We start from the raw sequence: 13,726 nt of genomic DNA on the forward strand, positions 1-13,726 counted from the left end.
CAGAAAATACTATTTTCATTTTTATTATTTAAGCTCATAATTTGACCAGGTAATTTATTCACAACATTTTGAGTATGTCCAAATACTTAATTTAATACTTAACCCAGATTTTGTGAACAAGTATTTGGACACACTCAAAATATTGTGAAATATTAGAGTGTTAAATTACTTAGATATATTTTTTGACCCCCCCTGGGAATCGAACCCGGGAATCGAAGCACGGTAGATAAATGCACCACGACACAACGGGAGCTGACGTTAGTTACCAAAAACTGAATTAAAATTTTTATTTCTACTCTGCCATTGCAAACTGTGTACCTTAAAGCCAGCCAACGAAATTTGATTAATATTTCTGTAGGATAAAATATTTTTTTTATTGGAATAAAATCAGTTCCTGGAAAGCATTACAGCTGTTTGAAATAAGGAAACGCAAACAAGGGTAGAAATGAAATGACTTACCGTAACTGGGGTAGAAAAAGGATATAAGAAGCAGCAGACCAGCCACCCTGGCCGGGAAAACCAAGGTGTTCATGTTTCCTCCCCTAGAACACCCCCAAATTAAAACACAAACCCCATTCCACTAAATTACTGCTAAGAGTGAACGAGAACAACACGCTAACTGACTATTAAACCGCTTTTAAAATACACAGTTTTAAAATATTCCTCGTAATGCAGCGTTTTTATCTTAAATTGTGTATTTTTATTCACTGCATATTTTTAACAATTGATTAGAACCGAGTTCATTTGCACTGAAATTATATTTAATAAAACTCCTTAAGATTTGATAAATTGAGCGCTATTTTCATACGTCACACAACAAAAACAACATGGATTTATTACAACACTTATATTTCTTGAGTTCTTGACTATGAGTTAACTTTAATTCGTCGTTGTCGATTAAAACACTCTGCGCTTTAGGACGTGAGATGTATGTTTGTCGAGTAACTTGATGCACGCTATAGTAAACACTCCACTCATTGTTCACATCAACCATATATGTATGTACTCAATTACTCGGGGGAGTAGACGATGGCGTGTTTAGTGAATGCAGTTAACGTTGACCAGAGTAGCTTTTCCGTTTTTCATCCATCTAGGTAACCTGTAATTAAAATTTCAAAGAGTTAAAAAACTGATTATTTTATTCATAAATACGTGCATGATACCTATATAAAGGGGTGAGAACTACAAGGATTTAATGACAACTAAAAAAACAAAACAGGGTGAAGGATAATCGTATTTTTTTCTTTCTTTAAATATCTTTATATTTTTTATTGAAGAATTGAATTTGGAAAAATATTTTCATTTGTTGACAATAAGTACTTTTAGCGAATGTTTTTGACTAGGATTAATCATTTATCAGTAATTGCTTTAAAAGTCATTTTAATAAAATGATTACATATTTTTAATTTCCGTTATACTTGGTAAATATCATTTTATCATTTAAATTTATTCTGACACGTATTTCGATTGGAAGTATAAATTTAAGTTATTGTTGGGAAACGTATTTTAACGTTGAGGGACTCGTGTATAAATAATTTTCAAATAGTGAGTGTTTTTGAGTCAATTATACATTTTCAATAATTGATTTGGCAGTCACTTTGTGGTAATATATATGCTATTCAATTAAAATTTTACAATACTATTTCCTCAAAAAAATTGATACGTGTTTCGATGCATGCCGCATCATTTGTACATCAAGTTTCAATAAGAAGTAGTATCCATTAAATAAAATTAAAAATTATAAATTGTTGTTTTTGTTTGACTTTGAACGGAGATTTACCCTGGATGGTCACGCAATGTAATTAACAGGCGCTGTGGCATAGATTAGTAGAGAGTCGACTGCGAAACTGGCGTCACGGGTTCGATTCCTGCTAATTACAAAATAAATAAGACAATGATTTATTTCCAATTGCTCCGGTGTTTGTATTCTTCACATTTTATTAAACAAACGATTCTTGTACAGAAAATTTAAATGAATTATTTTTTAAAGTAAAATAAAGTACTTAGAATTCTACAAATTACCTAAGTTTTTACATTTTGTGTTAAAACACAAAGTTGATTTTGAATATGTATATTTTTTTACATTTTTATGTGTAAATATATTGTTTTTATTTTATTATTATTGTAGTGAGAATAAAGTACAAGTAAAACGACTATACGCATTTGTAAAATAACAAATGTGGAATAATTTTTTACACTATAAGATTGCTTCACCCCAATACGCCACTTAAAAAAATTGAGGTCATCTAAATTACCCAAGAGGTTCCGTAAACAGGGGTTATAATTTAGAACTGGGACAAAAATTACACCGGTATGAACCTTGTTAAAATAACGTACCAGGTAAATATTAATTTATCCAAGAGATGTTTAATATTTGTTTATTTATTTAAGTGAGGGGAAAGATCCGGCAATAAAAAGAGGGATGTTTTATTCCTACATTTAAAAATCCTTTTGTGTGCTTTGTGACACAAGATAAGCGGAAAATAATTATCTATATCAATCATTCGTACAGCGCGCATTAAAATTAATTATGTGTATGTTGATAAAAAGTGTATTTTATTACCCCATAAATGTCTATTATATGTATAATAATTGTGATGGCACGTGTGTGAAGCGCGTGATAATTCAAATTTAATAATAAGATTGTATTATATGAGCTCAGTGCTAATAAATTGCATGTAAAATCAACTGAGTTTTATTTACACAAAATAAATATTAAAACAATTTTTTTGTGATTTCAAACAATTGCATTTTTATTTTAAATATTTTTTATTTATTATTTATATATATGTTTTTGCAATTAATTTTTCCTAGTTCATAAATAAGACTTTGTTTACAATTCTTTACATGATTTTTGTTAAAAAAAATTCAACATCTCTAAGAAACCTAAACAGTAATAATATATAAATTCTATTGTTAAAGCATGTACAAGAGAGTAATAATTAAGCTCACAAAATAAAAAGTTTGCTAATAATTCTAATGTTTGTATTTGTTATTTAAATATATAATATTTAAACAGATATTCACGTTTATATTTGTGTAAACAAACACATATCGTAGTTATCTGTTCATCAGTTGAAATATAAATGATGTACATTTTCTTAAATACGTAAATTATTTTTAAAAAACGTTACGTTTACGTTGATTTTAAAATATAACAAAGAAGAATTTTCGAAATTATTTTCTTATTGTATACTCATATCAAAGTGAAAATGGTTTTTAGAGATCGGAATAAAAAGTAAGCTTTGATTGAGAGTACTAACAATTTTAAATAAATATACAAGAGGAAGCAAATTCATAATTTAAACTAAGTACTTTAACTTTTAGATTTTTTTAAATTTTATAGTAAATTAAATATCCTGATTTATAAATACATAAATATTTTTAATTAACATAAATTTTTACTGTATTTGCTGTGTTTGACAGTATATTTTCATACTTAAAATATAATATTATAAGTTGAAATCATTTTCTTTTAAGTTTCAGGATGAAACGTTTGCTGTCACAAAATATACAGATTTAATAGTAAAATTATAAGCATTGAAATCAAAATTTCTTGTTATATAGACGATATAATACTTAATTAAATATGGCACGTGTATATTTGATTGGGTAGAATTTCAGTTTTAATATGATATGTAACATAATTTCCCATATACTTTTTTTTTGGTTTTTGGCTTTGCAAATAATACATTTAACATGAAAATGTAAAAATAAATTGTACATTAAACATTTCGTTTAACTTCTAATTAGTTTTATTTTTCTTCTTAAGATCATTTTGTTCTTACAGTTTCTAACTGCTTATAAAAAAGTGAAATAAACAAAACGCGTCCACCAACTTAAGTGCCGTGATTGCGAGGTGGTTAGTCACTTAAACATGGCGTTGATAGCTGATCGAAGCGTGAGACTAATTTTTTAAATACTGCAGAATCTCAAAATATAAAAGGACAACGTATTTATTTAAATTACAAAAAGCAATGATACTAAAACAATTGTATTTAAATATTTGTCAAATGATATTCAATTGTAATATTGTAATACAAAATAACGCTTGAATAAACTGAATAAAATTAGGGATATAGGGACATACATTCGCTTTTCAAATAAACAAAAATTGATCTTGAGGATTACTTTCAGCGGAATTTACAATAAAAATTTTCGTTAAATTCTGAGAAATGTAATGAAATAAAAAAAATCCAGGATAAAAACTAAATTAACGATCAAAGGTATTTTTTCTCTAACCGGAATTTCCCTGGGAAACCTCAAAGAACATTTTAACGGTATCTTTAAGTAGTATCAAAATGTTAGTATCAAAGAAAACAGTAATGAAAAATAAATAATGAGAACAAAAGAAAAAATATAACGCAAAATCTATTATGAAGTAAGATAAGAAAACAAATTTAAATACTTCAATGATTACAATATAACTGTACCTTAACTAAAAAATACACGGTGCACAAACAAAAGTAATAAATTTTAATTTTAATGGTAACAGCATTAATCATAAATAAATCTTTGATCGAACGTGATCGAGGATTAAATTTTAAAATCACAATAAATCGTAAAATAACACCAATACCTGTTGTAAGTTTTATCAATTTTTGAAATAAGTTTCACTTGTCTTTGACATTTTCAAATAGTGGTTTGGAATTTAGAAATTTAAACACTAGCAATTACGGAAAATCATCAAAGATTTATGTTTTTTGAGCAAATGAATGTATTGTAAGTGATCACTTAAACCAGCCTTAGACGGTCGTCAGCGCCGTAAATGCCCAGACTTCCATATTCTTTTTCATCTTGAAAAGATGTCAAAAAATAATATGAAAATAACTCCTGTAATTGGAGATAATCCAGATTTTGTGAACAAGTACTTGGACACACTCAAAATGTTGTAGAGAAAGATTTCATAAAATATAGCAAATCAGATTAGTTAAGCATGGGATAAAATGCTAAAATGTTAAATTATCAGAACAATTATGATTTTAATATGACAACGGTAGGATTCAAGGGGTAAGGACATATTTTGTTGTAAACCATAAATTTTGAAATATGTTAAGAATGTAAAATTTCAAAGAAAAAAAGACATTTTGGTAAATAACAAATAAGATTGATGTAATATATCGCTCATTCCTTTCAAGAACGTCATAAATCAAAAATCGTAAATTTTTAGTTGTACATATTTTCGAAATGACTAGAAAATATACTATATTCCAGCAAAAGAGGTATATTTTCAACTTCATATTTACCCGCTACAGAGCAGAAAGTATTGTTTTTGCATTTTGAAGAAAAGGTATTGTTTAATTTTTTTTTTAATACATTAAATATTTTTCAAATGGAGAAAAAACCTTCAGGTTTTTTTACCTAAAAAGATGTGTTGCACAGTAAAAAGTTCAATAAGTAGCTTGATTATTATTTTTAATACATTGTATTATATTTTTAAACTTTAAAAACTTTCTCCTGAAAAATCAAGTTTTTTTTTTTATGACGTTTTCGAAAGGAGTGAGCGATATATGTGTATGTATTTGTTTTATAAACTTCGATTTATCTTAATATTTTTCAATATATTGTTAAATTGAACATACATATCGCTCACTCCTTTCAAGAACGTCATGAATAAAAAAACTTGATTTCTGAGGAGAACGTTTTTAATGTTTAGTATATTTAAAAAATAATTAAAAAATACCTTTTCTTCAAAATGCAAAAGCAACACTTTCGGCCCTGTAGCGGGTAAATATTAAGTTAAAAATATGCCTCTTTTTCAGGGATATAGTACATTTTATGGGCATTTCGAAAACATGTACAACTGGAAATTGACGATTTTTGATTTATGACGTTCTTAAAAGGATTGAGCGATATATGAAAAACATTTTACAGTTTTACAGTATAATTAAAATAAAATCATTATTTTCGTATTTGAAATACCTCGCGTTGTTATTTAACTGATATTTATGAAATGAAAATGTAAGACATGTCACTTTAGTGTAATTTCCTATTGCGAACTAGTAAAATATTAACATATTCTATAAAGAAATAAAGTCTTAACAAGTTATACAAAGAATCATCGGCAAGTTAAGTTTATTCAAACAACCTATCCGCGCTTTGAAGCTAAAATTATTCCTTTACACTATTTACTTCATTAAAACTCTGTTAATTTAATTTAAAAGTGTTGTCTTTTGGCAAACAATAAAATATTATTTTCGATGGAAATAAATCTGGGTGAAAAGTAAAAAAATATCGCTCACTCCTTTCAAGAACGTCATAAATAAAAAATTGTCAATTTTCAGTTGTGCATGTTTTCTGAATGCCCAGAAAATGTACTAAATCCCAGCAAGAGCGGCATATCTTTAACAAAATATTTACCCGCTACAGGGTAGAAAGTGTTGTTTTTGCACTTTGAAGAAAAGTTTTAATACATTGTGTTTTATTTTTAAACTTTTAAAACGTTTTCCTGAAAAATCATTTTTTTTTTATTTAAGACGTTCTTGAAAAGAGTGAGCGATATGTTGATTCTACATAATTTCCCGCATTAACAAATATTTATTAAAAAATAATTAATGGTAAGCGGGGAACTAATGTAAAATGTCGATAATTTCATATATTTTAGAAGTATGATTTCTAGAGATAGAAAGATATTAAAGATATGGAAAGGAGAGTAAATGCTGGGAACATAGTGAATGGTGTACTGAAATCAGTTTAGGCGAGTAAAAATCTAACAGCGAAAGCTAAACTGGTAGTACACTAACGGACTCCTGGTTCCAACCCTAATTTATAGAAGTGAAACATAGAGTTGTCACAAGAAGTATATAAGTAACCTAAATGCAATTGAAATGCGATCTCTCAGACAAATGTGCGGCAAAAAGATGTTAAGATGTTTGAATTGTAATATGAGAAAAAAATGAAAGGACGAGATCTGTATTATCGATACAAAAAGGTGTGTTGTGATAGTTTGGACATGTAGAATGAATGAATGTGTAATGAATAATTTGTATTTTTTACTTGAAAAATTAATGATGAGGAACCTATTATAACACTCTCATTGTCATTCATCGTTCACTTTGTGTAATACCACTTTTAAGAACTACCGGTTTCGGGAAAATCATTCCATCATCAGGTCATTAAAATAAAATTATAACGGTTTGACTTTTGAAAAAAAAAATACATATTTGAAAGAAAGAAATAAGAACAAATGAATCAAAATAGGAATTTTTAAAAGTGGACTTGAAGTTCAATTTAATTGGTTATTTAGTGGGGGTAAGTCTTTATCGATTGCTTTTATCAATGTTACTTAACGTTTTAAAAAACAAAACGTTATGTATTTCATTAAAATAATAAGATACTAACCCAGTACACGTGGAGAGATTTAAAAATCGCTGAAAATAAGCACTTTAGTCGCCGCAATAATTACTGAGGCGTCCCGTCGCCTACTTTACGGCCGGTTTTAACTTCGCGACGCCCTATGGAGGTTGTATGTTGTACGTATAGTACGTATAGCGCAGCATTCGTTCCCTAAGGCCGCATCGTAGATAAGCCAGAGAATATTCAATGGCTTCTGGGAAAAACATTAAGCTAGCATCCCCTGAAACTCACCCTCGTGTGTTACGTGGGTGTTTCAGATGAAAAGCTTCTTGTTTGAACGAAATCGTTTGTCAGCCTTAAGGAATACATCGCTTTTATAATGAGCAACATCTAGCCATTTTTTTTAAAATTACGTTTATCGAATATTTTCTTAACGTTACTTTTGCTGAAACGGTAATAAAGAAAAAAAAGAATAGTATTTTATGTAGGGTTGCGGTGTTTCCTCGGTATTCCGCTATTCCGCAAATTGTTCGCCAATAGACACAAAAAAGATATTTAAATATATCGTAGTCATACAGGAGAAAGTGACTAAGTGCATTTGTTTACAAAAACGTGATCGTTGACTATTTGATATCTTACTAGCTTAATATTGCCCTGAAAGAATCCCTGAAGATTTTAAACTTGGAGGTATAATATATTGTCTTGTCAAAAATGACTAACTACATTGATGTTTATTTTCTTGCCAAGCAAAAGTGACTTAAATGGCCCTCCGGAACATTTTACGTTTTGTAAGTTGGTCACTTTTTCCTGTACGACTACGATATAAAATAAGTTTTTAAAAATATTTTTTTAGGCTTGTGAGACGGTTGGAAACTTCTTGGTTTTTTAATTTACAGTATCAATATCGTTCACAATATTGTAAATTTTTCAAACTAACGCCAATTAGAAAAATTTTGTCATATGTCTTCTTCTTCTTCAAACCCTTATCCACACCCGGTGTTGCATAAGGAACTGCATCATATAAATGCAGTGTTATCTCAATCGTTAACATATGAAGGAAAGGTGATCAGCCCTCCACTTCAGGTACCAATCCAGGGGTGTATTGCATAAATATTAGAGTGAAAAAATCACTTTTATATTTATTTGAATCCCATGAGAATGGAATCCAGGACTTTTAGTACGGTAGCCGAGCGTGACATCCATTACACCATGGAGGCGGTTGTCATATAAGTGATCCGAAATATTAAAATGGATGAATTACTAACATTTCCAAAGGTTATTATTTGTAAGCCTCCATGGTGCTTGTATTTTTCATACAAGGTATATATAATATAATACTAAGAATGAATCCAAGGATAAGATAAGATTTATTGAAATTAAGAAAAGTAAAAATATTTTTCTTTACATCTCACCAATAGATATCTCTAGTGAAGTTCCAGTGATTTAAGAACAAGGTTTCTAAACTGGTTCATAAAGATTGAATTTCCAAGAATTTGAGTAGTGCGGTTGTCAATAATGAGTAGAATTAGTGAACGTGTGTAAAGTGATCACTTAAACCAGCCTATGATGGTCGTCAGCCCCGTAAATGCTCAGACTGCCATATTCTTCTTCATCTTTGTTGAGATGTCAAAAAATTAAGAAAAGTGCATTAAGATGGTGCTGACATGAGGAACGAATGAGTGAGGAACGAACGGTATAATGCATTGATATGGCGTATGTAATTTAGTTGGGTATTTGAGCAGAAAAAGACCGCGGAAGACTTGATATGATCAAGTATTTCATATTCATTCAAATGGTTAGAAGTCGATAGTCATTACTCAAAATAAACGGCTGGTATAAGGAATTTATGAGGCGAATGTATTTAGTTGTTAAGTAGAAGACCGAGAAAGACTTAGTATAATCAAGTATTTCATATTTATGAAAAATGGTTAGAAGTCGATACGATTCACATTTTGATACGATTCATAAAAAAAAACAAAATTTTTGTTCATACTCGTATATGTAAAAGCTGCATAAGTTCATTGATTCAATATAATTAATGCGGTGTGGATAAATATTTTATAATTCATCAACTCTATATTGTAGATAGTAATCAAACTCAATACCCCGTGCGCCCAATGCGATTACAACTGAACTAAGGCGGCGGTCATTAATATCATCGCAATTAAATTTAACAAATTATTATAGTAATTTTGATTTATTAGTCCATAAGCGGTTTGAATAGTAGATTTATAGCAGTAATTATTTTGACCGAAGATGCCTTGTATATATTTGAATATTTGAGACCGGCATTTTTGTATCGTAGAAAATATGTACATCAACGGTGGGTTAGAATTTGACTAATTTGTAAGTTTGTCATAATGGAGGAAAACTAATCCAGATTGTGAATTATATATGAAGAGCTGTATGTATTTACCAACTTTTCAAACGCTACAAAACAGATGACAAATTTATTTGTCATCTGTTATGACATTCGTTTGAAAATGCCATAACTAGGCGTAAAAATTGTCACAATATTATTTTTTATGTGTTTTTAATAAAATACTACTTTGTAGACCCCCAAGCAGACCTCCGAAAAGATGGAAAGACAGCTGGGAGTCGACATCCCAAGATCGACATGCGGAGGCACAAACAGATCCCTAGGATCCACAAAAAGAAGAAGAAGAAGATGACTACTTAGTAGATTCAAGAAATCTGTGTTTGATTTAAAAATTTATTCATAAATTTATTTGCTGTTGTATTTTTTAAGATTGTTTTTGGAACGTGAAAGAATAAGTAGATCGACGATTTATGTAAAATCAAATTCAATTTAGTTGTTAATATAAATTCATGCCTGACTTTGAGAAGAGTCTCATGAGAAGAGACATATACGTGGTATGCAAAGAGAATATTGAAGTCTGTGCACCTCAGAGCTAAACTTACGATGCTTTGTCAAGACACCTAAAATACGTATAAAACGGTGAAAATCGAATGTAAAACCAGTTTACAAAATAAAAAGAAATCGAGAAAATATATATTGTAGAGCAATTATACGTATTTTTTTACTCATGTTTTCTTTTAATATTTCAAACATCGAAATATTTCATTGAGCTAAAGTGGAGCTCTTTACACTACTAACTACGAATAAAAGAAAAAATAGTAACCTTTTTATGTACAGATTCAATCTGGAACATACATGTACGTGAGAAATGTTTTGTGGAACGTCCGATAGATGTCATTAGTATTCTCACTCGTATGCTTTACAACAAGCAAGGTATATTTGAAAGCATATCAAGATTCAGAAGCCTTCAGATAAGCCCAGTACGGTTGAAGCGCTGATTATTATAACATATAAATACTTTCAATATTTTGTTGTGGAAAAGAAAATAAATTGTGTCTTTATTATAAACAAGAATATTTCAAATTTACACAATTTTTTTAGGTCTAATCATGACGTCAAAAACATAATCATGTTGTGCTAGAATGGACTCGAATCAAGAATCTGTAACTACATGAGTCCACAACTCGACGATTATTTTATGTGATTACACGCATTTAAAAAAATGACTTTTACTCAAAATAAATCAAACTTATGGCGCTCATGGCAAAATGATATTTAAAAAATAGTAGCATATGTCAAAAAATGCTTTTGATTTATTTTAAATTTGATTAATGTCAAAATAAAACTTTTTGATGTACGAGTGAGTTAAATTAAAAAACGTATCAAATATTGAAATTGATTTTTTTATCTTAATAACATACTGCTATTAAACAATTTATTTGAAAAAAATCATAAAACCAGTAAAAAAACATCAAACAAACTTAAAAAAAATATTTAAAAATTTTTTCAATGTACATAAGTATGTGCTAAAATAAATATGTACAAAAATACTTTATATGTTTTAATACACTTATGACGTCGTTTTTTTCAGTCGAAGTATATTTAATTTTAATAATTTATAAAATAGTAAAGGAAGTTTCTTATTAAAAACTCAAATGTTGTTTTAAAAACCCATGTAAGTTTATATAAATTTTTAAATTAAAATTAAAAAGCCAATTTTCAGAAAACACGTTTGTTAAGATAATCGTAAATAATTTGCTTTCGCTCGTTGTAAAAAGCTTTCTGAAGGTAACATTCATCAAAATTTAATTAATTTCATTTTTCGCAAACGAATAAAATAGTTAAATATCTGAACAAAAGTACAAGCTTCTGTTAATTATAACTTTTCTCCCATTTAGGATTATTTTTTTAAATATTCGTTAATATTAGTTTTTCTGATTCTAAGTTATCACAAATATATTGATAATATAAAAACATAACAATAAAACTATTTAAAGCGTAAAACGAGTTACCGACATCAATTAAGCAATATAATGTGATTTTATATGACCATTCTTGTTAAAATTTAACAGTATTAATAGTAAATATAATTTCATAACTACAAACGTATATAAATCTATAATATTTGAGTACATATATGATGATACCTTTTCATAAATTATCCAGATTATCAGCTCGTCAGCGTGAAACAGTCATTATTGTTTCCATAAAATACTTTTTTTCACAGTATTTATTAAATATGAATTATTTCAATAAAAATGTTCACACCATATTATATTTAATACAAGTTTGAATTTATGATGATTGATTTATTATGTATTAAAAGTTTTATGTTCATTAAATATCAAATAAAGTATTGATATATATGTAACCACTTAAAAACACGTTAATCATTTTGATTCGCTCGTAATTTTAAACAACACTGAATCAGTTATAAAGTTTTCTTTAAAAATTCGTGCGCTGATTAATTGAATACCATTAAATAAATCCGCCGGTCTAATTCAAGAGCCGCCAAAACAGCGGTGGGTAATGAATTATTTTTATCAATTTGAGCTACATTTTAGCCTTACACAGTTTTACGGTGACACGTAGTACGTCCGAACCTGTCGAGGGTATAAGAGAGACTACCGTAGTCTGCTCCCCTCCTCTTCTGCCCCCTCTGAGGTCCCGCGAGCGTTCCTCCCCACCACTTTCTGCCCCTTCCCTAAAGCTCCTGAAAGCCTGAATATTTCCGTTCAGAACGATCGAAAGAGGCTCTAACGAATCTGGGATTAAGTTATATCGTTAACTATGAATGCTAAAGCACTGTATATGTGGGTGTGTTATATACATATGGAGGTAATAAAACTGTAGTTTTCGCGTGTAAACGAACGCGTTGAATATAATTTGAATACTATAGAGTAAAAAAAGTCCTAATAAAGGAATGTTACAGATTTTGACAGGGCCATTCTGGAGCTAAGATATGTGACAGGCTTTATGAAACTAGCTTCAATGTCACAGGTTCATCGTACTATAATAAATGATTTAGCATACTTTCACTCACTTTAGAACTCTTTTTATGCCATATATAAAATTCGTTCATGCTTTCACAGTAATTAAACACAATAGATCAAGTTTTTTATTGTTTTATGTAAGCATTAAGTATGAACAGAAAAAAAATATAGTAATACTCTCAAAAGAGACATAATAAAAATCCTAATAGATTTTTTAAACATTCATGAGCATTACTGTATACGTTGCATATATTGATGTTTAAAAAATGTAAAAAGATCTAAACTGCTATTTTTTATTGTTTCCCTATTTTTTTTTTATTTCAGTTTATATAAATATAAAGTAATGAAAAATATGATTTATTGTATTAATTACAGTGAATGCATGAATAATTTTTTTATAATATATATATATATATATATATATATATATATATATATATATATATATATATATATATATATATATATATATATATATATATATAAATATACATATTTATAAATATATATATATATATATATATATATAAATATATATATATATTTATATATATATATATATATATATATATATATATATATATATATATATATATATATATATATATATATATATATATATATATATATATATATATATATATACATATATATATGTATATATACAAATATATATAATAACAGGCAATAATATAACCCCATATGATTCGTTCGTCCCCCAAATATTTTTAAGGTTGTTAAAGGTCTAATACATGTCTCAGGCTCTGAAATAGATAAAGAATAACATTTGTCTTAAGTCTAGACATAAAAGACAATGATAAATACTATCTTTTGAAACAATCTTCCTAACAATTTCACGGCAGCTACATGATGCATATAATTTTCAAATTTGTATATATATATATATATATATATATATATATATATATATATATATATATATATATATATATACATATATATATATATATATATATATATATATATATATATATATATATATATATATATATATATATATATATATAAATATATATGTATGCATTCTTTCCTTAAGATATTCGTACATTTGAGGTGATATTTTCCCTTCACTACCTACAACTTCTTTTCTATTTTC

At 28.0% G+C, this 13,726-nt stretch overlaps 1 protein-coding gene across 1 annotated transcript in view; it reads right to left on the minus strand.

Annotated features, from left to right (window-relative positions):
* The window catches only part of LOC148310644 (neurotrimin-like), an 89,695-nt gene extending 77,485 nt beyond the window's left edge, over window positions 1-12,210 (minus strand). The window contains exons 1-2 of the mRNA XM_088258032.1: window positions 11,764-12,210; window positions 460-1,099 (exon numbers count right to left, since the gene is read on the minus strand). Of these exons, the coding sequence (XP_088114158.1) occupies window positions 460-532 (73 nt within the window). The 5' untranslated portion in view covers window positions 533-1,099; window positions 11,764-12,210. The remainder of the gene's footprint in view (window positions 1-459; window positions 1,100-11,763) is intronic.
* Window positions 12,211-13,726: the final 1,516 nt, after the last annotated feature.

Source organism: Brachycentrus maculatus, unplaced genomic scaffold (genome assembly GCF_059751285.1).
Source record: "Brachycentrus maculatus isolate JH-2025_06_01 unplaced genomic scaffold, ASM5975128v1 h1tg000090l, whole genome shotgun sequence".
Lineage (NCBI taxonomy): Eukaryota > Metazoa > Arthropoda > Insecta > Trichoptera > Brachycentridae > Brachycentrus > Brachycentrus maculatus.